This window comes from Clupea harengus, chromosome 13 (assembly GCF_900700415.2).
Source record: "Clupea harengus chromosome 13, Ch_v2.0.2, whole genome shotgun sequence".
NCBI classification, from domain to species: Eukaryota; Metazoa; Chordata; class Actinopteri; order Clupeiformes; family Clupeidae; genus Clupea; species Clupea harengus.
In genome coordinates, this window is record NC_045164.1 from 27,463,481 (window position 1) to 27,490,711 (window position 27,231).

The following is a 27,231-nucleotide window of genomic DNA, read 5'->3' on the forward strand; positions in this document are numbered from 1 at the left end:
GGTTTTGGAGATGAGATCATTGTGTGGGGGGTCCTGGCTGCAAGTTGCTAACGGGTTTCCCTCCTGTCCGTTTAGCCGACGGAATAAAGCTGAGATCCACCAAGAGTGATGCCAACGGCACAGCACCCAAACCTGCAGCCAATCCAGTGAGTATGAACCTGATCACATGACCAGGGCAGCCAATCCAGTGAGTATGAACCTGATCACATGACCAGGGCTTTCATTGGGTCCTGACACGGACACAGTCAAATGAACTCGCTGGTAACCACAGACACACACACACACAGACACACACACAGACACACACACAGACACACACACAGACACACACACGCACACACAGAGACGCACACAGAGACGCACACAGAGACGCACACAGAGACGCACACAGAGACGCACACACACACAGACACACACAGACACACACACACAGACACACACAGACACACACAGACACACACAGACACACACACACACACACACACACACACACACACACACACACACAGACACACACACACAGACACACACACACAGACACACACACACAGACACTCACACACAGACACACACAGACACACACAGACACACACAGACACACACACACAGACACACACACAGACACACACACAGACACACACACAGACACACACACAGACACACACAGACACAGACACACACAGACACACACACACAGACACTCACACACAGACACACACACAGACACACACACAGACACACACACAGACACACACACAGACACACACACAGACACACACAGACACACACAGACACACACACACAGACACACACAGACACACACAGACACACACAGACAGACAGACAGACACAGACAGACAGACACAGACAGACACACACAGACAGACACACACACACACACACACACACACACACACACAGACACAGACACAGACACAGACACAGACACAGACACAGACACAGACACAGACACAGACACAGACACAGACACAGACACAGACACAGACACAGACACAGACACAGACACAGACACAGACACAGACACAGACGGTGTGTGAATGGGTAGATGTCTGAGGCATTCATCTGTAAAGCGCTTTGAGTGCTCCATGAGTAGGAAAGCATTCTATAAATGCAGTCCATTTAGCATTTCTTATTTCTCTTCAGGATGAAGACTTGAAGTGGGTGGAGGAGAACATCCCTACATCACTGTCCGATGTGTAAGTACGCTCCTCTCCCCTCTCTCTCTCACCCGTAAGCACTGGGGTGACCCCGAGGAGCTCGCTGGTGAACGCTTAGATTAGCTCGAGATGGTCAACCAAACAATGGGATGAAGGCATCCTGTCTCTTTTCATATGGAATGGAATTTAAAATGCATACAAAAGGGCTTGATTCCGTTTCTGTGTTTTTCTTTTTAGGGCACTTCCTGTTCTTCTGGACTCTGATGAGGTTTGTGTTTGTGTTTGTGTTGTTTTCTCCATGTTGACCTGCTGTCACTCTGTTGAGCCCACGTTCATTTGTTCCTTATTTCACATGAAGGTCTCTTGCGCATAAACAACATCTTTCATAAACTACATCTTTCATTAACTACATCTTTCATAAACTACATCTTTCTTGTAAGACTGTGGGCTCAACAGGCTTCTCACTCACTTACTCTCTCTCTCTCTCTCTCTCTCTTTCTTTCTTTCTTTCTTTCTTTCTTTCTTTCTTTCTTTCTTACTTACTTACTTACTTACTTACTTACTTACTTACTTACTTACTTACTTACTTACTTACTCTCTCTGTCTCTCTCTCTCTAGGAAATCATGACCACAAAATACGAGATGTCCAAGATGGAGTAGCGTTTTGGGGAAAGCGGTGCTTCTCTGCCCTGCTCGACGTGGCTCCCCCTGCTGGCCAGACTACAGACTACGCCCATCGGCCCTCGCTCCAGAGGGATGTCTGAACACTAAGCAACGAGAGGCTGCTCCTAGCAGAGGCCGGGGAAGGGTTCTGCCTGCCAGAGCTGAGGGCTGATGCTTGCCTCGTGGGGTTTCTCAGATAGAGGTGTTACCTCACAGTTCCTTCATGAAAGTCTAAAACACACTCCCGTCACCCTCGTGCACCTGGTGTCCTGGCCATCGTTTACAAATCCGTTTAACCAACTCCGTTCAGTGAACTCCTCCTCAAAGGAACAAAGCTGCCCTCATCTTGTCCACTGTAAAGAGGGAGCTGACCATCATAGCACATCATGACTGTTTGTTTTGTTTTTCTCTCTTCTGCTTCTGTGTTTTTCAACTGGCAAGGTTGTGCGGCAGGACCAAGTCACTTTAACTTAGGATGGAATGGGGTGGGTGGCAGTTCTGGTTGACCAAAAGTTGAGGTTCTAAGTTCTTTCCTTCTGTTGCTTTGACACAGTCTTGTACACATGTGTTATTTATGTTTCCGTGTGAAGCAGGGTTTGCTGTCTGAAAATATAATGTGAAATACTGTATGTGTCTGATATGATTGTGTGTGTGTGTATTTACATGTATGCGTGCGCGCGCGTGTGTGTGTGTGTGTGTGTGTGTGTGTGTGCGTCCGTCCGTGTGTATTTACGTGTATATTTACGTGTATGTATATTTGTGTGCGTGCGCGTGTGTGTATTTCCGTGTGTGTATATTTGCGTGCGTGTGTACATGTACATCCAAGTGTGCTTGTCATGCAGTCCCAGGACGGGCCTCCAGTTTATGTGTGTCGTGTCAAGCTGTCAGCTGTGACATGAAATATGCAGACCTGCTGTGGGGCGAGCTCGAGGGCGAGGGCGAGGGCGAGGACGAGGACGAGGACGAGGGTGGCTGCCGTTCCAATGCAGGGCTAACCGTGTCAGCAGAGAGGTGCTGTTCATCCTTCAACAACCCTAGATCCAGAGTAGTCCTCTTTCGCTTCATCTTTCTCTTCATGTTGTTTTTGTAAAAGTGTACTTAATGATCACAGACACGCCTTGGTTCTTTTCTTTCTGCTTTTGATGTTATTCCTCTTCTCTCTCTCTCTCTCTCCCTGTTTTAGTTGATTAATAATAAGAGATTAATATTGGTTAATCTGCTTTTTTTTTGTATTTAATGTAAATATGTGATTGGATGACTGTTATCCCCCTTCCAACTGATGTCCACAAAGTGTGGGAAGAGTGTTTTCTGTGAAGCTAGAATTTGATACACAGACTGACTGCAGTATCGGTAAACCAAGAGGGTTTTACTCTTAAACTTGAACTTGAAGCATTTTCATTGTCAGGACTTGATTTCAAGTCTAACTGATCATGATTAGTGTTGCGGTACATGAATTTGAGGCAGTATAATATATTATAGTACATAATATATTTCACGAATATTAGAACAACACGATGGTCTGTTCCATACTATCTCCTAAGAAATCTGAAGTTGGTGGTTGAGATATTATAAACCCATTCATTCACTAGACAAACTCATATTTTTACCAAAAATATGCCTCTGTGTGATGATGAACATAGGAAGCATGTTTTCTCCATCTTTACAAAAACTTGGATTGGTTTGGTTAAGTTATGAATAAACAGACAAATATTTATATTATTCTGTGTCCCTCGTTCCTTTTGTGGTGCCTTTAGTCTCCTTTAAACATGCTTGATTACAAATACATCGAAATACTGCGTTCCACTAAGGTGATGATTCCTCCTGTTCAGGTACTGTAGACCAAGTATAACATATTCAAAACCAGTCCCTGTGAACTTTGCCATGTTCCACATTTCATCTCAAATGTATAGGAACTTTTCAGAGCATGTTTACAGTTAACACTTCTATTTCATATCTTAGTATTCAGGTCAACAAAACCTTTGTTCTGATGGGGCAGATCTCAGATTTTGGCCATTGTACTTGTGTGGCTCTGACAGTGGTGGCTTGCCTTACCTTTAGATTCCACAAGGGGGCATCCAAGCCTCAACACCAGCGCTCCTTCAGATTTCTCTGAAGTTCAATCAAGAATTAAATTCAAAGGCTTCAACTAAGAATTGAATGATACATGTCATGCATGGGGTGTAACTGAGACTTAAAAGCACTTGATTCATGTTTGGACAAGAACTATAATATATATTGTGTATGAATGTACGTTTGGACAAGAGCTATAATATATATTGTGTATGAATGTACGTTTGGACAAGAGCTATAATATATATTGTGTATGAATGCACGTTTGGACAAGAGCTATAATATATATTGTGTATGAATGCACGTTTGGACAAGAGCTATAATATATATTGTGTATGAATGTACGTTTGGACAAGAGCTATAATATATATTGTGTATGAATGTAAACAAAACTGATCTGATTCAGTGTTAGAATTATTAAAGCTTCTACAGGAACATGCAGCATTTTCCACAAAAACACCAAGATTTAGTTTACAAAGCAAAACCTCAACCAAATGACCCAATCACCCAGTTGTGCAAAACAACACACAGCTTCCATAAGCTCCTAATACTCGCTCGGTTAATCTCTGTTGAGCGATGGATCATGTGACGGCTCATGGAGAACAACTTCATTCCTGCCACAAGATGGAGGAAGTATTTATAAACACTGCTGCTTGTCCTTCCTAGACATCCCAGTCCTCTGGACAAAAGCATAGACCCTACCTGGAACTGAACTCTACCTGGAACTGAACATGTGTGTGAGTTGACATGGTATAGACCCTACCTGTAAGTGAACATGTGTGTGAGTTGACATAGCATAGACCCTACCTGTAACTGAACATGTGTGTGAGCTGACATAGCATAGCAGCGTAGCAGCTGTCTCTCATATGCCTGAGAACAGAAAGGTCGCTTCTCAAGCGTCTCGACAAAGCTGGCATCAAAACTGAGCTATCCACTCACACACACACACACTCCATGCACTCCCACACTAACCCTAACCCTATCCACTCATAAAGACTCCATGCACTCCCACACTCTCACATTTTAAAGTTGGGAAACGAAAACTGGGCCGATCTTTAAACGATCGCCAACAGAGGTCAGAGGTCGAGGTGAATGGCTCTGCATGGATGTCCGAACACCACTGCCTTTATTCATCAGGAACCAACCCAATCATGTCCCAGCGAGGGCCCACCTGGGTCGGCTCTGGAGCGGTAAACATCGGCCCGAGCCACAGATACCCTTGCCTCCGAAACCAGGACCCCCCCAGATGCCCCTGGACCCCCTCAGATACCCCCCCCTGTCTGTCTCTCAACCCTGGACCCCCTCTCCGGCCCTCGCCGCCTCTCTCTCGGGTTAAGCTCGGAGTGCTCTGGGGACCGAGACCTTTGCCCAGCCAGACTTCTACTTCTCGTGGGTTGTGTAAATCTTCAGTTGAAGCAGGTTCGGGTTGGGGATGGGGTGTGTGTGTGTGTGTGTGTGTGTGTGTGTGTGTCTGTGTGTGTGTGTGTGTGTGTGTGTGTGTGTGGGGTGGGGTGGGCGCATCTATCTGCGTCAAGGGTGGTACCACGCTGATGGAGGCGTGCAGGGTTAAACTGGGTTAAACTGGTTATCTTAGTGTGTCAGTGAGGCTTGACTGGGTTCATTGGATGCGCCCTTGCGAAGTATGATCACGCAAGTATGCAAGGATATGACCGATTCTGAATACCAGCAGGGGTACATGAGGTAGGTGAGAGTGTGTGTGTGTGTGTGTGTGTGTGTGTCTGTGTGTGTCTGTGTGTGTGTGTGTGTGTGTGTGTGTGTGTGTGTGTGTGTGTGTGTGTGTGTGTGTGTGTGTGTGTGTGTGTGTGTCTGTGTGTGTGTGTGAGTGTGTATGTGTGAGAGTGTGTATGTGTGTGTGTGTGTATGTGTGAGTGTGAGTGTGTGTGTGTGTGAGAGAGTGTGTGTGTGTGTGTGTGTGTAGGTGAGTGCTAGAAGAGTGAAAAGAAAAGTGCTACGTGTAATTACCACTCATTATCAAACGTAAATGACGATCAATAAACAAGGACCAGTCTTATCTTTGAGAGAGCTGTTCATAATCTTCACACACACACACACACACACACACACACACACACACACACACACAATGACTTAATCTAAGAAGGGAAAGGAGAGCTGGTAATAGAAGCACTGAATATGATCACATCAAATCCTTCTCTGATGAGCTCTAAACATTATTGATGTGTTTATCAATTGTAGGAGTAGCAGCACAAGCTCTTGTGAAACCAGGACCAAGCAAGGCACGTTGATTACTGGCCTTCTGAGGGGATTGGGCGGCGAGGGTTTGGTAATGATAAACATGATTTGGGCCATGAAAGCTGTTCTTGGAGGCAAGGGTTTGATTTGCAACATTCCGTGCAAATGGAGGAACTTGTTTATCGCTCCCTCACGACAGGTCTTGGTGAATGCAGAGCACTGAATGGAGCTGCCTCTTATGGCAGGAAGTGAATGGAGCTGCCTCTTATAGCAGGAAGTGAATGGAGCTGCCTCTTATGGCAGGAGGTGAATGGAGCTACCTCTTATAGCAGGAAGTGAATGGAGCTGCCTCTTATGGCAGGAAGTGAATGGAGCTGCCTCTTATGGCAGGAAGTGAATGGAGCTGCCTCTTATAGCAGGAAGTGAATGGAGCTGCCTCTTATGGCAGGAAGTGAATGGAGCTGCCTCTTATGGCAGGAAGTGAATGGAGCTGCCTCTTATGGCAGGAAGTGAATGGAGCTGCCTCTTATAGCAGGAAGTGAAGGGGAGCTTCCTCTTATGGCAGGAAGTGAATGGAGCTGCCTCTTATGGCAGGAAGTGAATGGAGCTGCCTCTTATGGCAGGAAGTGAATGGAGCTGCCTCTTATGGCAGGAAGTGAATGGAGCAGCCTCTTATGGCAGGAAGTGAATGGAGCTTCCTCTTATAGCAGGAAGTGAATGGAGCTTCCTCTTATAGCAGGAAGTGAAGGGGAGCTTCCTCTTATAGCAGGAAGTGAATGGAGCTGCCTCTTACGGCAGGAAGTGAATGGAGCTGCCTCTTATGGCAGGAAGTGAATGGAGCTACCTCTTATAGCAGGAAGACGAGGCCATGTGGAGTCTACATATGCTACAAGTATAAACTTGTATGAGTATTCATTGTAGATTATCTAGGGAACAACTGAAATAGCATTCACAATCCATCTCTTTGGTTTGACCTATACAGGTCAGCATTAAAGGACGTAAGTGCCTTGCCTTATGAGTGAGTGAAGGGGGTTGATTTTGTACTTTTAAACCATTCTCTAAGTCTTGTTTCACAAGACATCAATCTTGTAATAATTACACTGTACAGAGGACTGAGAGGGGAGCAACACTTTTTGTTGCTGAGATCTGACCATTTCTGCTGGTTGGTTGATGTGTGATTGCTATGCTATAGAGCACAGACCCCTCTACCCTGTGCTATGGAGGTGCAGAGTGGCTATGATATAGAGCACAGACCCCTCTACCCTGTGCTATGGAGGTACAGAGTGGCTATGATATAGAGCACAGACCCCTCTACCCTGTGCTATGGAGGTGTGGAGTGGCTATGATAGAGCACAGACCCCTCTACCCCTGTGCTATTGAGGTGCAGAGTGGCTATGATATAGAGCACAGACCCCTCTACCCTGTGCTATTGAGGTACAGAGTGGCTATGATATAGAGCACAGACCCCTCTACCCTGTGCTATGGAGGTGTGGAGTGGCTATGATAGAGCACAGACCCCTCTACCCCTGTGCTATGGAGATGCGGAGTGGCCCTTTCCTTGCAGGTGGCTGAGACACACACACAGAGGGGGACAAACGAACACTATACTCACTCCACGCTCTCCTTCACCTCTTGGATTCGCTCCCAGTGTACATTTCTGCATGAAAAGTGATCCTCTTCTGTGACCCCTCCTTCCTTCCTTCCTTTCCTGTGCGATGTATTCTTAACAAAAAAACATGTCTCTTACGGACCCCCCCTTTTCATCCTGAAGTAACTGACTGACAAACTGTGCAGCCCCTCTGTTTTCATAGAGGGACTCTGTGGGGGGACGAGAGAAGGACTCTAGTGTTTCGGCACTCGACGGAATTCCCAGGAATTCCACATGACATTCCCAGAATGCACAAGAGCAGAGAGATTTGGGGAAGGATAGATGGCGTATCTCTCAGCAGAACAAACGTGACCTTCAGTGTGGAGAGAAACGGACGAATAGAGTGAGCCTGAATGGAGAGAATACAGTGAGCCTGAATTGAGAGAATAGAGTGAGCCTGAATGGAGAGAATACAGTGAGCCTGAATTGAGAGAATAGAGTGAGCCTGAATGGAGAGAATACAGTGAGCCTGAATGGAGAGAAGAGAGAGAATACAGTGAGCCTGAATTGAGAGAATAGAGTGAGCCTGAATGGAGAGAATAGAGTGAGCCTGAATGGAGAGAATACAGTGAGCCTGAATGCGTGTAGCAGACACCACAGATGGATATTGCAGCTGAGTTCTTTTCCTTAAAAACCTCCACTTTATCCACCACTCTGAACACCCTACTGTCCTCCTGAACTGCATTGTGAGACTGTTGCGAGAGTGACGTGAGAGTGACGTGAGAGTGTTGTGAGAGTGACGGCGGCGAGAGCATTGTGAGAGTGACGTGACAGTGACGTGAGAGCATTGTGAGACTGCGTGCTAATAGGTACTATGGCCTCCTCTGAGCCCCCTTGTCTGTTGTTGCCCTCACCGCTGTGGCTCTGTGGCATCCTGGGTATTTATTGCCCTTGGCCAATAAGGTTTGGGTAACACATCCCAGCTATCCCTGACTGTCCCAGTAATATCTCACTGCTGGGAACGTCAAGAAACATGTGTGCATCCAACCGTCTGTGCCGGAGCTTCAAAGAGAGTGAATGATCGGTGGGCTGGGTATGTTACTAATAATTACGCAAGGCAGTTAGAGCAGGGGCATGCGCTTCTGGGGCTTGTGGTTTCGTTTGATCTCCTTATTGCAATTTAAAGCCACAGACAGAGAGGAGAGGAAGAGTTAAGGAAAGAAAGAATTGAGAGAAACAGAGAGAGAGGGGAAGAGAAACACACACACACACACACACACACACACACACACACACACACACACACAGAGTGAGAGAGAGTGAGAAAGAGGGTACAACATGTGGTCAGCATTACCACTTTTCCTCTCTTCCTGACATGTCATTGAAAAACACATTTAGATATCCTTTCTTCATTTCCCGATGATCAGTGTGCTTGTCAAAAGGACAAGGCCAAACATACGTCTTCTGTCATCTTTCTTTAGTGCTTATGACTTTCAACGGTTTCCTCTTTCTGCACATTTGGGGAAGCTCACAAGGATTAGGCCAATAAGTACTGACTTCATATTCGCTTCAAAAACATGCATTAACAAATGAGTACCTAATATCCAAAAGCCAGAGACCAGTGGTGGATCTATATATCTCTGTATTTATTTTATATCAATTGAATATAAACATTTTGGTGCAATACAGACAACATTTTTAAAAAAGGCTTAGAATGACTACTACACACACTGATACACACTGATCTTGCTGCCATTGAGCCCAGGGTACACACACACATAACATTCTGCAATATCAACGGTATACCCACTGAATGTAGTCTTGGTTCCATCCATAAAAATAGAGACAACTTTTGGTAACATCCTCAAATAAACTGCCTGACACCATATAGTAGGCCTATAACAACAGATGTTTACAATGTTCGGAGTTTGGGCATCAGTACCTCGTCATGAATGTTTATTTATATTTATATTATCTACTGACGGCAGTGCAACATCCAGAGCAGAGCTGCTTGCTTCAGCCAACCCGGTCGCTCCCTTGAGTTTGAAGTGTTGCTTGGAACACTAACTGTTTCAACTACGTGTAACGTTTGGTGTGTTAAAAAGTGTTAAGTATGGACATTGACTTAGTACTGTACTCATTTACATGCATACAATCATACTTGTTGCAGATACATATAACCAATATACACACACCACACACACACACACACACAACACACACACACACACACACACACACACACACACACCATACACACACACACACTCACACACACACACACATACAACACACTCACACACACACACACACACACACACATAACCACACACACACACTCACACCACACACACACTACACACACACTCAACACACACCACACATACACACACACTCAAACACACACACAACATACACACCACTACACCACCACACACAACACACCACCACACACACCACACCACACATACACACACACTCACACACACACACACACACACACACACACACACGCACGCACACAGATTTCCTCTCCCAAGTAACTTTGTTCTGCTGTATACAACATCTGATCATTCATTCTGCTGATATTTGGGATAAGATCCAAACCTCAGTGTCAGTATTGCCTCTGAACTGTCAATAGTAAAAATGTCACAAAAGACATATACCTCTCAGACTTCAAGTTCAAAAGAGATTTGATCAATCACTCACACGTGTGGGCGGGTATGACATTTGGATATCATGACCATTAAACACCCCACTTGGTGCAGATACACACATACATGTGTATACACACACACACACACACACACACACACACATACACACACACACACAGAAATTACGTGCACACAGACCGACACAGGCAGGTTTAGTTGGACACACACACACACACACACACACACACACACACACACCCACACACACACATTTGGATATCGTGCCGTTTAAACACCCCACTTCTTAATGCAGATACACACATACGTGTATACACAGCCTCCTCCACAATAACTGGCACTTCTGGTAAAGATGAGTAAAAAGGGTTATAAGAAAAAATCACATTTTGGTCAGGCAGCTTAGCTTCAAACTGAAAAAAGAACTGAAAAACTCAACCTGAATAGAAGTACATGTTTCCTATGACATCTTCTAAGTTGGAGAATACAGAGAAGGGAGTTTGAGACCATCCTCCTCACAGAGTCTCTCCAGAATGCTCCAGGGTCCTAGGTCCTCTCCTCTGCACTGCTCCTCTCTAGCTCCTCCCACAGGTCCTCTCCTCTCTAGCTCCTCCACATGTCATATCTAACCCCTCCCACATGACATATCTAGCTCCTCCCACATGTCCTCTCTAGCTCCTCCCACGTGCCCTCCCTTCTGCATCTAGCTCCTCCACAGGCCCATATCTAGCGCTCCTCCCATGTCCAATCTAGCTCCTCCCACATGCAATATATAGCCCCTCCACATGTCATATATAGCTCCTCCACATGTCCTCTCTTCTGCCCTCTCCTCTCTAGCTCCTCCCACGTGTCCTCTCTTCTGCCTCTCCTCTCTAGCTCCTCCACAGGTACTGTCCTCTCTAGCTCCTCCCACATACCCTCTCTAGCTCCTCCCACAGGTTTGCTATGGGCTGAGGTCAGGGGACTGAGATGGACATGGCAGAAGCTTGATTTTGGTGTTTCAATTAAAAGGTTGGATTTTTTCTCATTTTTTTTGTCAGTGTGAGATTAAGCTAATTCCCTAAAGATCAATTTCTTATACCCTCTTTACTCATCTTTACCAGGGTGCCAATAACTGTGCAGGGGATTGTGTATGTTTATATATTCACACACACACACACACACACACAACACACAACACACACACACCACACACACACACACACACACACACACACACAACACACACACGACACACACGCAGCCATGTGGTGTGGGGGGGGTTCCTCTCAGAAGCTGTAGGGCGACACGAGTATGTGCAACCTTGGCCACGTGCTTGGCCTGGAAGCTGCGCTCGGCGTACTCGGCCATGTCCATGTCCACGCCACCTCCAGGGGCCCCTGCAGGGGCTGCACCAGGACAGCTCGCCGGCTGCCGGTCCGAGCGCTGCATCACGAACAGCTGCGGCTGCGGGAGCTGCTCCCGACGATGCTGAAGCGGAGGCTGTCCGGGCCGGGGCGCCCGGGGGCCGAGGCGGTGGCCATGCGGAAGAGCGTGGCGGGGGTCTGGAGGCCCGGAGGGCAGCGACAGGTAGTGGAAGGACACCGTCTTGGCGGCCAGGTGGCAGGAGCGGCTCTCCTCCATGGGGCAAGGGTTCCTCTCGCACTGGCTGTGGGGCAGACGGAGACGGAGAAAGCCACAGATGAGCGGTGTGTGTGTGTGTGTGTGTGTGTGTGTGTGTGTGTGTATTAGCTGCTGTGGGGCAAGACGGAGACGGAGACGGAGAAAGCCCAGCAATCAGCAACCCAATACAGAACATTTCCATGCAGAGGAATCACCAGGGCTTCCTCACATGCAACCTTCATCATGCTGATGCATTAGCTGTCTGTGCTAGGGAGGGTAAGGTGAGCCATCTCCACAGACGAGCTGGTGTTGTGTGTGTGTGTGTGGTGCGTGTGTGCGTGTGTGTATTAGCTGTCTGTGGTGGAGAGGGTAAGGTGAGCTATCTCCACAGACGAGCTGGTGTGTGTGTGTGTGTGTGTGTGTGTATTAGCTGTCTGTAAGGTGACCCATCTCCACAGATGAGCTGGTCTGGAGCTGATTTGCTGCCTGGCTGCTTCTACATCACTGGAGAACATGTAAGAGGAGGTCACGTGGAGATTGCACAAGGCAGGGGAGAACTGTTAGATGTCAGGAAAAGGAGGCAAATAAATCATTATTAAGGAATAAGCCGTGTTTTGAGACTGAGCCATCCATCTCTTTACAGAGGGATCACATGCCAAAGAATCCTCTCTATTGCTCTCGGGTCATACGGTTCTAGTACACTAAAACTTCTCCAATTACTATACTTCTCTACCTGAGACCAGCCTTGCCTGTATTTGACCTGCCATAAACCAAGCAAAACAACCATGTGCTTGAATGTTTGACTGTGTTAGGAAAGTTGTTGACTCGCTAGTTTGTTTATAGTATCAAAGTAATCAAATTCAGGTTCGCGCTAGCATCTTGTTAGCGATTAGCAATTCCTTTGTTGTGTTGCTCTAAGAAAGTCCTTAATGTGTTGTGATTATTAGACATATCTGACGGCACCCACAATTACATTTTCACAAAACAGGGAATTGTTTGCAGCACCTTTAACTGTGGAGCACAACGAAGTAATTGCTAATCGCTAACGAGGATGCTAGCGGCGAAACCTGTTGAAATTTGCTACAGGATACCTGCAAGGCAGTGTAGCTAAAACTACAGCTTAGTCTCTTAATATTGTGCCTAAAAGGACACTATGTAACCCGGACACTGTTTGGCTATCAGTCAGATAGTCTCAAGAGTTGTTCGAAAGCCATCAGCTGCTTTTTAGTCGCTTAATATTGGCTGCCAGTCTCCTGTAAGTAAGCACATAGGTTTAGCCACTAGCATCTCGTTAGCGATTAGCAATTCCCCCGTTGTGCAACAATATTAAGCGACTAAAAAGTAGCTGATGTCTTTCAAACGACTCTTGAGACTCACTGACTGATAGCCAAAAGGCGTCTGGGTTACGTAGTGTCCGTTTAGACACAATAGTAAGCGATTAAAAAGTAGCTGATGGCTTTCGCACGACTCTTGAGACTCACTGACTGATAGCCAAAAGGGGTCCGGGTTACGTAATGCTAGCGTTGGTATAGCAACTGTCACTCAAGAGTCGTTGGAAAGCCATTATGACGTCGCCCGGACCCCTTCTGGTGCCCGGACACCTTTTACCATGACAGCTGCATCAGGCGCTGACCAGAGGGAACCACAGATGCCCACTCACAAGGGTGAAGTCCTGACGTAGCTGATGCTGTCGTGGGAGCGTGGGCACTCTGGGCTGACACACTGGAAGCTGCCGCCCGTGTTGATGCAGGTGGTGCCGCGGGAGCAGTTGTGCTGTTGGGTCAGACACTCATCCACATCTGGGGCCGTGGAGAGAGAGAGAGGAGGAGAGAGAGAGATGGAGAGAGAGGAGAGGATGGAGAGAGAGGAGGGAGGATGGAGAGAGAGAGGAGGATGGAGAGAGGGAGGAGGATGGAGAGAGAGGAGGAGGCATGGAGAGAGAGAGAGAGAGGAGGAGGATGGAGAGAGAGAGGAGAAGGATGGTAAAAAGGAAGAATGTGTGAGAAAAAAGAGCAGGAAATGAAAGGGGCGTGAAGTGAGCGTGATACTCAAGCCTAGGTCTGCGCTGGCCTTTCCAGATGCTGTTCTACAGTGACTTCAAACAAGGTAGGGAGAGGGGGGGGGGGCTGGACTTTGGCTCTTTCCTTTCATTTCCCATAAGCCCTTGCATCCCAGGGACATTCCTTCTGCTGGGCAGCTATGAGGTCATTTGTTCCAAAGGCTGGCATGGCCTATGCTACGTGTGGGATTTAATCCCCGAGCTGGTGCCCACACGCAGCCAGACAGGGGTAGGGTCACGACCCCCACCACCCACCACCCACCCCTACTCCATCCCGTCAGTTATGAAGTTAGACCCCAGGCTTCAGCATGTCAACTCCATTACGCTGCTCTCTGTCCTCACGTCCTCTCCTCCATGTTCCTCCTGTCTTTTATTTACCATCCTCTTGGGGTGACCTCATGCCTCTCCCTGAGTAAATCTCCGTAAAGTAAATCTCTCGCTCCCCTCCTCCCTCCTCGCTCCCTCCCTCTATTTGTGTGTGTTGGTCCAGCGCTGAGGTCTAGCGTGAGGCCAGCCGTATGAAAAGGGCTTTTGTCCCGCTCCCCTCCCACGCCTCCCCTCCCCTCCCCTCCCCTCCCCTCGCCGTCTCGGCCGTCTCGGCCTGTCACTCACCCTCGCAGCTCCGCCCGTCCGCCAGCAGCCTGTAGCCCGCGGGACAGGAGCAGTGGTAGGAGCCCGGGACGTTCACGCACGCATGGACACACAGCTGGCCGCCGCCACGCTCCGTCTTATACACCTCACACTCATTCACATCTGTGGGGAGGAGAGAGGGAGAGAGAGGGAGACAGAGACAGAGAGAGAGGGAGAGGAGAGAGAGAGAGAGACAGGGAGAGAGACAGGGAGAGAGGGAGAGGAGACAGGGAGAGAGGGGAGAGAGACAGGGAGAGAGGGAGAGAGAGAGGGAGCAGACAGGAGAGGAGGGAGAGAGAGACAGGAGAGAGGGAGAGAGAGAGAGGGAGAGCAAGACAGGGAGAGAGGAGAGAGGAGAGACAGGGAGAGAGAGACAGGAAGAGAGGGAGATAGAGAGAGGGAGAGAGAGAGAGAGAGTGAAGGGGGCAGAGTGTACAGTGAACCAACACGTGTGAGTTCCATATGAAGAGTGCTGTCAGACATGTGGCTTTCATAAGAGCACTGGAGAGAGTGGGGTGGGAGGAGGGGAGGAGGGGAGGAGGGGAAGAGGAAACACACCAGGATCTTTTACAGGTTGGAAGGTAGAAACCAGCAAGAGGGAACAACACGTGCTTAGAAAGAGAAACAAAAAGAAAAGAACGGGAAGAGAGAAAAATGTCTGGATGACAGAACACAGCAGTGGGAGGGGGGGGGGAGCTCACTTTCAGCACTCACATGTTTCCCCCACCCCCCCCCACCCCACCCAGCGGACATGTTTAATGGCTTATTGAGTAGCAGCCACCTTGACCATCAGAAAGAAATGGATCAGTGGGTCTCTCCACTGCTCTGCTCTTCTACTGCACCACAGCAGCAGCACATCACCGCTGGAATGTTTGACAGTCTGACCTCCTATATGATTGGCTGATGACTGGGGACGTGGGAGCTGTGATTGGCTGAGGCCTACCCTGGCAGATGCTGTTGTCGCTGGTGCCGCTCATGTGGAAGCCGGCGTCGCAGCTGCAGTGCTGGGCCTGGTCCACCTTGGCGCAGCGCGGCCGGCGGCTGAAGGCCGGGTCGTTGGTCACGCTCCACTCAGGGGGGGCTGGACGCGGGGAGAGAGGCGGGAGAGGAAACTTAACCTTCGACCTACGGCCCGACTTGGGCCTGTGCAACACTGGGCATATCCAAATGGTAAGACAGAGAGACAGAAAGACAGAAAGACACATATTGACACAGACATACACACACACAGACAGGACAGACACATATTGACACAGACACAGACACACACACACACACACACACACACAGAGAGACAGAAAGACCCATATTACACATATTGACACAGACATACACACACACAGACAGGACAGACACATATTGACACAGACATACACACACACACACACACACACACACACACACACACACACACACACACACAGGACAGACACAAATGCATGCTTTGACTGAGTAACATGGAGACACATTATCACACACACAAACAAACACAGAGACAGTATGACAACAGGACAAATAACAGGACAGTCGGCACAGACACACACATGGGGACAGACAGCACACACACATGTGTCACAGGCTGTATCAGACACAGCATACCTCCTTCTTGGCAAGTTTTGCACACAAACCTGTCTGTGTCTGGTGCTGACAGTGAGCTCCACTCCAGTTCTGCGGACAGGTGCACTTGTACTGATTGATGCCCTCCACACAAGTGCCCCCGTTCTGGCAGGGGGTGCTGGCACACTCACTGACATCTGTGGTAGAGCACACACACACACACACACACACACACACACCTCCATCAACACCATGAAGCAACGCACACTCACTGACATCTGTGGTAGTGCACGCACACACACACACACACACACACACCTCCATCAACGCCATGAAGCAACACACTCACTGACATCTGTGGTAGAGCACACACACACACCTCCATCAACGCCATGAAGCAACACACTCACTGACATCTGTGGTAGAGCACACACACACACACACACACACACACACACACACCTCCATCAACGCCATGAAGCAACACAATTCATTCGCAGAGAAGGTCTTAAAAAAGGGCATGAATAGGATATAGGATATAGACTACACCCATATGTGACAGCTGGCCGTTCATATTATGTTTTGTGGTAAGGGAACCTAATGATATTGATGGGCTATCTCTCTGGGTGTTATCTCGTGCTATCAGCAGCACTTCATCAAAAGCTCCCCAAGTGGAAAAGGGCAAAATATTAAGTATCAATATATATATATTTATATATATAAAAATATTAAGTATCAAGCTGGGTTGAACATTACCACGGCCAAGGTTTCTTGCCTGCTAAGCACACAGACTGAAACAACACAGTCATTACTGAAGAATGATCAATAATAAAGAGCACTTGTACAGTCATCATTGATGAAACACATACTAGGCTGATGTGCTTTAATGGCTAGGATTTTAAAAGCTCTTAGAACTGTAAAGACAAGGACAAATGATCACGGTAAGATCTTAGAACTGTAACGACAAGGGCAAATGATCACGGTAAGATCTTAGAACTGTAACGACAAGGGCAAATGATCACGGTAAGATCTTAGAACTGTAAAGACAAGGGCAAATGATCACGGTAAGATCTTAGAACTGTAACGACAAGGGCAAATGATCACGGTAAGATCTTAGAACTGTAAAGACAAGGGCAAATGATCACGGTAAGATCTTAGAACTGTAACGACAAGGGCAAATGATCACGGTAAGATCTTAGAACTGTAACGACAAGGGCAAATGATCACGGTAAGATCTTAGAACTGTAAAGACAAGGGCAAATGATCACGGTAAGATCTTAGAACTGTAACGACAAGGGCAAATTATCACGGTAAGATCTTAGAACTGTAACGACAAGGGCAAATGATCACGGTAAGATCTTAGAACTGTAAAGACAAGGGCAAATGATCACGGTAAGATCTTAGAACTGTAACGACAAGGGCAAATGATCACGGTAAGATCTTAGAACTGTAAAGACAAGGGCAAATGATCACGGTAAGATCTTAGAACTGTAAAGACAAGGGCAAATGATCACGGTAAGTCATGCAGCATCACATGCTCTTTGACCCCTGGTGCCCGGGGTAGAGACGCAGGTCTACCCCCTTGCCAATTATGCATTCACACCTTCAAAGATGCAACACTTTAAGAACCAGCACTTCATCAGTGTGAAATGGACCGAATCTCCCATTGTGTGAATGATTGATCCGATCAACCACAAACCGCTTTGCAGCCAGACAATGTCAATACAGCCACTGTGAAGCCACCAAAATATGGATCTTCTGAGCCGAACTATTCTGCCAGAGCTATTCTCAACCAACACACCTCCAGAATTTCAAAAATCACGGGAATGCCTTGGCAAAGCCTTGAATAAAGCTGATCAGGAGTCCGTAGACATGGCTGGGGAAGGCGTGGTGAATTGGCTGTGGCGTACAATAGCAGCCATTTTGTTTAAAGGTTTTGAGCTGACTAAATGGCCTGCAGGTATTTCTGAAGACAGTTGCTGCTTTGAAAACATTGCAATGTTTCTTTAAAAGTCTACATAATTAACGTTTCTAGATATGCACAATAGTAAAACTTTCACTGTGTTGTTTATATGCATGATGCACTACTCTGTGCCGAACCAGTGGAAGGAATTTCGTGACATGTTGCTAAGAAGCATGGCTTTGCTGTTTGCTGTTTGCTGGGCCTGGCGAGGTCTGGCCCTTTGAAGGGAAGACGGTGGGCAGTTACCCCCAAATCTCACATCTTTGGGGGTGGAATTCCAGGCGATTCACTTCTAATCTTTCTTTGTTTATTTGCCTTCCCCGGAGGCCACGCTCAGAATGTTTGCAGCTGTGTTTTTTCTTTTACACAAAAAGGGCCGTTTTACTACCCAGGATATTTTTAAACGTTTTTCAGCATACTTCGGTATTTTTATCCCTGTCTCAAAGGTGTTTTTTCACGCATGGCATCTAATTTTAGGTTCAACATCGACCCCCTCCTGGTAAAAACGCACAGAGATGATATTGTGCGTGTTGACTTTTCAACTATTTCCCCTTCTCTAGCTGTCTCTCCCTCTCTCTCTCTCTCTCTCTCACACACACACACACACACACACACACACACACACACACACACACACACACACACACACACACACACACCGGGGCACGTAAACGGTTCAACTGTACTAAATGGAATGTCTCGGCCTGTGCCAGTAAAGGAAGCCATCAATAGCATACTTAGCATACTTACATACTATTGGACCATGAAGCTGATTTAATGAAAAATGCACGGACATAACCCTCCAGCCCACAGGGACCTCTGACTAAATAAAGGGAAGTGGGGGCCTCTGCGTCCGAGGACGAGCCCGAGGAGAAACATGAGCGCTGGGTGATACTTTTACAGTAGCGCTGTTGGCACGGGGGGGGGGGGGGGCATGGAGGCCATTGAGGGAGAACAGAGGGTGCCCCAGTCAGGAATGTGCTACAGGTGTTTTTCTGTGTTTTCCAGACATTTAATGCCGCTTTAACGAGAGCTTCATTCACTGAGTCTCGGAGCTCGCTCCAGCCGTGAAGAATGGCCTCTTTCTTTCCCTTCCCCTTATCTCGCTCTCTCCCTCTCTCTCTCTCTCTCTCGTTCTTTTTTATTTAGTTCTGGTCTCTTGTTCCCCTGTTCTCTGTTGGTGGAGCCACTTTCTCTTTTCGATGGGCATTCATGGGGCTCCTGTTCCAAGGTCACTCTGAATGGGGGGCGCAGGGGTTTCTCCCAGCGTTACGGAATACTGCGGCCCATCCCATCCCATCCCATCCCAGACGCGTCTGGCCGAGGCATTCCAGCGATTCAGAGAAAGAGTGGCGGAGCAACAGGGCGGGGAGAGAGGGCTGTCACTGCCCAGACTTCTTTATCCGCCAACACAAACACACTGACACTCCAAAGACAGACGCCATTATTCTCCCCCTGCACTGGACGCCCAGCAGGACAGCGGGGCTCCGTGGAAGCTCGTTTGGTGAGTCGTTCGTTCGTTTACCAAAAGCTGGGTAAGCTCTCCAGGGTTACGATTCATGTCGGTTTAGACAATCCACAACGCTATTTGGTCAACGCATTCTCAGTCAAGACCAATGCTAACAAATGGATAAGACCATCAGAACTATCTCAAACGAGCAGTGTGAAGTTTATACCGTTTGACTGATGTTTTATGTGAAGTTAAAATGAAGACGTCTATGGTATTCAATGAACTCATACTAGAAGAGTATAGGCCTACTGTGGACACAGTCTTAGTGCACATAGATCGGTAGAGTAGGGCACTTTGAAAACAGGCATCTTCCAAACAGCAAGAAATACAAGTATACTCATCTCACTCAGTGTGAAATACAAGTATACTCATCTCACTCAGTGTGAAATACAAGCATACTCGTCTCACTCAGTGTGAAATACAAGCATACTCGTCTCACTCAGTGTGAAATACAAGCATACTCATCTCCTCAGTGTGAAATACAAGCATACTCGTCTCACTCAGTGTGAAATACAAGCATACTCATCTCACTCAGTGTGAAATACAAGTATACTCATCTCACTCAGTGTGAAATACAAGCATACTCGTCTCACTCAGTGTGAAATACAAGCATACTCGTCTCACTCAGTGTGAAATACAAGCATACTCGTCTCACTCAGTGTGAAATACAAGCATACTCACCTCCTCAGTGAGCACTACCGCAAATGAGGATATTGCATGGAGAGATCAAAACAGGGAGGAGGGTTATGAAAGGTTTACCTTTGCAGATGGCGTTCGCCCCGCTCCAGGTGCCATCCTCCTGGCACAGCCGCGTGCCAGGACCCACCAGGTGATAGCCTGGGGCGCAGGTGAAGTGGACCTCGTGACCGACGAAGAATTTGGAGCCAAATTTCCTGCCATGTGCCGGAGCCTCCAGGGCAGGACATGTATTGGGTGCTGAGGACAACAGGGAGGAAGTAAACAGAGAGAGAGAGAGAGAGAAAGAGCGAGAGAGCGAGAGAAAGAGCGAGAGAGAGAGAGAGAGAGACAGAGAGACGTGGACAAATGTTAAGTCAGCCAAACGTTGCTGTTTCAAGACTGAGCATGTCACTGTTTGCTTGGTTCTTCGTGGGAAGAGACATGAAATGCCTCATTTAATCCACAGAGATTACTGGACAGGGGGTATTGGGGTGGGTGGAACACATAAGAGAACAACGTACAAACAGACACTCTCCTGAGGTAACAGATACTCTCCTGAGGTAACAGACACTCTCCTGAGGTAACAGATACTCTCCTGAGGTAACAGATACTCTCCTGAGGTAACAGACACTCTCCTGAGGTAACAGACACTCTCCTGAGGTAACAGATACTCTCCTGAGGTAACAGATACTCTCCTGAGGTAACAGACACTCTCCTGAGGTAACAGATACTCTCCTGAGGTAACAGACACTCTCCTGAGGTAACAGATACTCTCCTGAGGTAACAGACACTCTCCTGAGGTAACAGATACTCTCCTGAGGTAACAGATACTCTCCTGAGGTAACAGGCCTTTCAGTTCTTTCCGCCTTATGAAAACCTTTCTTTCATGCATATCTATACATTACTGGTGTGAGCACCCTGTGTCCTTGTGACCTCTACCCCCATGATCACTATCAGGATGTGATGACAGCTCTACTAAGAACTACTCTGATGTAAAAGCCTGAAAATGACAGTAACATCACACTATACTTTTAGTGAAGAAAACCTGGCTGCTGAAGCAATCCCCACAATATACATGTTTATGATTCCAACCACATTTCAAATTTACATTAGTTGCTAATAACATTCCATAAAGTTTCTTAGCCTGAACTCTACACATGGGTCTGCTCTCACTTGTCCTGAAGTTGACCTTTGACCTCTCTCTCCATGTGTCCCCATCATATCTGGAGGATTCTTTAAGGTTTCAAGTTGCGCCTAAATTGAGCCAGACGTGCCGTAAATGTACAGTGACAACCTTTGTTCCCTCCTGCCAAGAGCTCTGTGTTATGTTGCCGAGAAAAACACTTGATGGTTCCTGTGTCTGCTGCCAAACAACACACTCTCCACTTCCCCCTGGGTCGGCCGCCGGCCGCACGGGGGTTTTGTAATGGACTAGGTCCCCAAACGTCTCCTCACGGATGAATGGCAGCACCAGCGTTTGAGGCAGGAAGCCATTATATTCAACCCAGAGAATTGAGGAAGTGCTCTTTGTAAAGACTTAAACGTGAACACTCTCCTGCGTACAATGGAGAATCCAAGCCATCCCACCATGACAGGCCTACCAGAGATATTAACAGGGACCCTCATGATCCACTATGTATCGCACTATAAACAACTACATTGGAACCCAAAAACATTTAAAAAACAAGCGAGACATGCAAATCAGAAATATCTCTTGTTGGCCTTGTGGTCACAAATAAATCTAAATCTAAAACTAGGACACCTTCTCCCCCGGCCTCTCTCTACCTTCTACCTGATTACTATACTGCATCTCTGATACACTGCATTCATATGTTTAACACATGCCTTTTGGGAGCTGCCATCATGCTGACTTTCCAGCTATCCTCCAAAGCGTTCAGTCCATGAGTTTGACCTCCTCCAGGTCAGGTGACTCATGGCCTATTCTGCACCCTGGCGATTCAGTCTGACCTCAGTCAGTGCCACATGGTGACCTCAGTCAGTGCCACATGGTGACCTCAGTCAGTGCCACATGGTGACGCCGCTACTGTACTCACGGGAAGACTCGTCGGCTTGGGGAAACTTGGACACGGAGTTCTGCAGGCCGGCCAGCTTGGACTTCATGATGCGCAAGCCTTCTGTGAAGCGGACCTCTTGGCCCCTCAGAAACTTCTCCATCTGACGAAGGACCCCGACCACCCGGTGCTTCTCCATACAACCATGCTTTTAACACACACACACACACACACACACACACACACACACACACACACACACACACACACACACACACACACACACACACACACACACACACAGACAGACAGACACACACACACACACCCACACACACACACACAGACACACACACACACACACACACACTCACACACAGAGACACACACACACAGACACACCACACACACACCCACACCCACACACATCCACACACACACACACACACACACCATACACAAGCCAAACACAGACAGAGGGTCCATTATTTACTATTATTCATTATTCATTATTCCATTATTAAAATCAGCATATTCACAATCCATTTCCAAACTCATACATGGCCTTAATTATATATAAAATTATATATAAAATAAAAGGAAGGGGCAGGCAAAATCCCTCAAATTTAGGTGGTGATGTAGAGGACAACTCTCACACTACATATCGACCCACGCCACCCCCCCCCCCCCCCCCCACAACAAGCACACAGAAATAAAGGCCTGGCTTCTTTGACAGCGCAATTAAACAGAGACGCTACGTTTCTCTCTAAAGGTTAAAACTAGTAAACCTAGTGAATGCATTCAAATCATTTGTGATGTTAATACATTACCAGTACTAGCACTGTACAATATTAATGTTACTCTTAACTTGCACAATTACTTATGGCCATTCTTGAAGAAGCTGCTGCTAAAAGGCCTGCCTCTGTGACTGGTTCTGTGACTGGTTCTGTTCGGTTAGAGGCAGCTGAACTAAAGGCCTGCCCGTGACTGGTTCTGTGGGTTAGAGGCAGCTGAACTAAAGGCCTGCCTGTGACTGGTTATGTGGGGCTAGAGGCAGCTGAACTAAACGCCTGCCTGTGACTGGTTCAGGGGGTTAGAGGCTGAAGGCAGCTGAACTAAAGGCCTGCCTGTGACTGGATCTGTGACTGGTTGTGTGGGGTTAGAGGCAGCTGAACTAAAGGCCTGCCTGTGACTGGTTATGTGGGGCTAGAGGCAGCTGAACTAAACGCCTGCCTGTGACTGGTTCAGGGGGTTAGAGGCTGAAGGCAGCTGAACTAAAGGCCTGCCTGTGACTGGATCTGTGACTGGTTGTGTGGGGTTAGAGGCAGCTGAACTAAAGGCCTGCCTGTGACTGGTTCTGTGGGTTAGAGGCAGCTGAACTAAAGGCCTGCCTGTGACTGGTTCAGGGGGTTAGAGGCTGAAGGCAGCTGAACTAAAGGCCTGCCTGTGACTGGTTATGTGGGGCTAGAGGCAGCTGAACTAAACGCCTGCCTGTGACTGGTTCTGTGGGTTAGAGGCAGCTGAACTAAAGGCCTGCCTGTGACTGGTTCAGGGGGTTAGAGGCTGAAGGCAGCTGAACTAAAGGCCTGCCTGTGACTGGTTATGTGGGGCTAGAGGCAGCTGAACTAAACGCCTGCCTGTGACTGGTTGTGTGGGGTTAGAGGCAGCTGAACTAAAGGCCTGCCTGTGACTGGTTGTGTGGGGTTAGAGGCAGCTGAACTAAAGGCCTGCCTGTGACTGGTTGTGTGGGGTTAGAGGCTGAAGGCAGCTGAACTAAAGCTGGTGGGCAGATGTCGAAGAGACCTTAATCCAAAACTCTGGTCTTTACAGTATATTTTTCATGGCACATGAACCAGTCTAGTTGGGGAGAGAGAGAGAGAGAGCGCTCTAAACAGACTAGCCATGCATTTTATAGGGCCGTCTATGACAAAACCAGCAGTGTCCAAGGAACACAATATGATGGAAGATATACTTCAAATTCCAGTCCTTTCTGAGAGCCACGCCAAGGGGAAAGTCTACAGAGACTCCAAAGACTCTAAAAGAGAAGGCAACCTGTTATCCACAAGTACAAGTGCTCCACCGTGATACATACACACATTCACACACACACACACACACACACACACACACACACACACACACACACACACACACTGACATAAATAGTTTCAGGTTCTCTCTTCAACCATATTGCCCACATGGAGGCGAGGCAGCCTTCATCTCCTCATCTAGCGCACATCATCATCATCATCATCATCATTTAGCTCCTCATCATCACAGGTGCCACATCTAGGACAGGTGCTCCACACGGTGATGCAACAGTGGGGCACACGGGGGCTAAATGTTTTAGTCCAAAGACTTCCTGCCACTAAAAGCCAGATGTGGCACAGTGCTGGGGAAACTATAGTGTAAAGCTGAGGAGACGCTTTCAAAGTCTTTAAAAGTTTGCCCCGTGTGAGAAGGAATCAGTTCAGTCATCTCTCTCTTCTGTTTTCATATCCGTTTAAGGGAAATGCCAACAGCTGACTATAGTGAGACCAAATCCAGATGGGCTAATGTGGATGTCTCTCTGAAGGTATCAAAAACACCGAAAGACACTCCTATAAAACTGCAATACAGACACCTGTCTAGCACAGGATTTAAATACTGGGCAGGGTATGGCGCTGATGAATGCTGCCAGCTGGTAAAAGATTAATTGGATTGATGCAAACTCCATCCACTACAATCCTCTTTGACAAAACGGCATGCTACTTTATTGAGAGGGAACACAGCAGTCTCCCTCAGTCTTGAAACTATGTGCTTGGGGCTCTGATGATGCAAAACAGAACATGTGGAGGTAATGTTCTCACACACACACTTTCAAAGCAAAGGAAGGCACCCACACGGTCTACTCCAAAAGAAGGTAAAGCAGGCACAAGACTAAAACCATGTGACACAACAGATTAAAAATCTGTTTAAAATATTATCACATTTACAAAGTTTATTGTGAAAGGCTGAGGGGAAACTGTGCTTTCAGAGTGGGGCTGGTGTTGAGCGGAGCTCCTTGTTGATCCTAATCACCTGACATACACCTTCAAAATATAAAAAAAAATGTCATGACACTTTGTTTCATTCGTTCCTAATGACACTCTTTTGACGTTATTGATGCAGGAACATTTCATACCAGAGAAACTGGGATTACATTCACTGTTAGACACAGAGAGACACACATGTTTGTTGGCATGGCACAATTAGAAACTTACCTGCGTCCCATCAAAGCAATGGCAAACCGTTGCAAAGCAGAGCAATACAAATAAGCTATTGTTATTTATAATTGCCATGTCTTTAAAGTCCACTGGAAACTAATGAAAGCTCGTCCTCATGGAAACCCACACATGTAAAATCCTCAGGTGTCTCAGAGAATGCGACTGCGCTGGTTGTGTGAAAGTATAAAGTTGTGCGAGGATGCTCCACATCAATACAACAGCTGGGGTGCGCACACGGGAGGGAGCGCAAACTGCTACCCTTACTTACAGCCTCCAGTCTCACATAGCCTATGCATGGATACTGTAATCCCTCCCACCACATCACCTCAACAGTCTCGAATTCTTTCTCTGGCACTCGTTAATGTTCCTTCTCCTTGTTCAAACGATGTGTCCTTGCTGTCCACGGCAAACCATCTGGCTGTTCATGGAGCAGAACATCACCATGTGTGTTACACAAGAATGAAAACAGCCTAAGTGTCTGAGTTCCATAGCCTACACATAAAAGAACCGGAGATACTATTATAAAAATCTTTTGTTCGGTGTAAGACATTTCCAACGAAAATAACTTTTGGGCATGTTTCGAAGTTGGAAGGTTTGGAAGTTGAACGGCATTTGGCAGGACCAAAATATGCCAGGCTAAGGTTTGACTCTTCGCGAGTTTGGTTGTCGGCCAAGTGTGCCGAAAGAAAAAGCAGAGTTAGCAGCAATGCTACCAAAGAGGGCTACACTGAGCAAAAACATTATTAAGAAGAATTTAGGCAACGTGAGCCTATTCAATAATTCATATTATAGAATAAGACCCATAGGTGTAAGTAGGTTGGCAACTCAGGTTCTAAGAAATGGAATTAATTACCAAATAAATTAATAATTCTGGGGAGAACAGAACTAGGGAATATTGTTAGATAAAATGTAGATGTTGGTGTTTTTGTGTGCACTAATTATTTGAGGGCTCGTGGCTTGTCTTCTCTTTCATCAGGAAAAACGTCCGCGCTATCTGGGCAATGATAGGCCAACTTTGTATTATAGGGGTACATAATATAAATAATAATAATAATAATAAAACATTTAACCTATTTTAAGGAAATAGCCTCCACAGGGTCGAAGTTGAAATGCAGTCCCAAGAAACAACAGCACGCAAACATGACCTCATTCTCAAGACTCTTTGAAATGTCCCTAAAGTAGCCTTATAGGGATACTCATTAACCTTTAACCAAAAGGCATGCTAGGCTAATAGGCCTACGCACAAAGACACGGATTCGTTTGTTCAGTTTCATTGTACCCTGCCGACACCTACTGCTAAGACTTTGTCCCTGCAATAAGTGCACATACGCACTCAGCAAAATGAAGAATTTTTAAACTAACCTATATTTTGGGAAACGGGCTATTAGATCGTTAAATATAGCGTTGACGTACATCGTCATCACATGAGCAAAGCTCGTATACTAAATTTAATTTCATTAATTGCATTTTTATTTTACGACAACATTATTGGCAACATTGGTCTTTTTCTACAGCCCCGTTGCGCAGTTCGTTTCTATTGGTTGTTGCAGTTGCGCGTCTTTCAACCTTGATTTCTTTCTAGAAGGATTT

General features: G+C 47.0%; 1 protein-coding gene and 1 pseudogene across 2 annotated transcripts in view; one reads left to right on the forward strand and one right to left on the reverse strand.

Annotated features, from left to right (window-relative positions):
• Positions 1-2,525, forward strand: part of tmem87b (transmembrane protein 87B) — an 8,627-nt gene extending 6,102 nt beyond the window's left edge. For both annotated transcript variants that reach the window (XM_031579368.2, XM_031579367.2), the window contains exons 11-14: positions 76-146; positions 1,165-1,217; positions 1,416-1,446; positions 1,797-2,525. In XM_031579368.2, coding sequence (XP_031435228.1) covers positions 76-146; positions 1,165-1,217; positions 1,416-1,446; positions 1,797-1,838 — 197 coding nt within the window. In that variant the 3' untranslated portion in view covers positions 1,839-2,525. The remainder of the gene's footprint in view (positions 1-75; positions 147-1,164; positions 1,218-1,415; positions 1,447-1,796) is intronic.
• Positions 2,526-11,653: 9,128 nt separating this feature from the next.
• On the reverse strand, positions 11,654-27,177 carry LOC116223297 (annotated as a pseudogene).
• Positions 27,178-27,231: the final 54 nt, after the last annotated feature.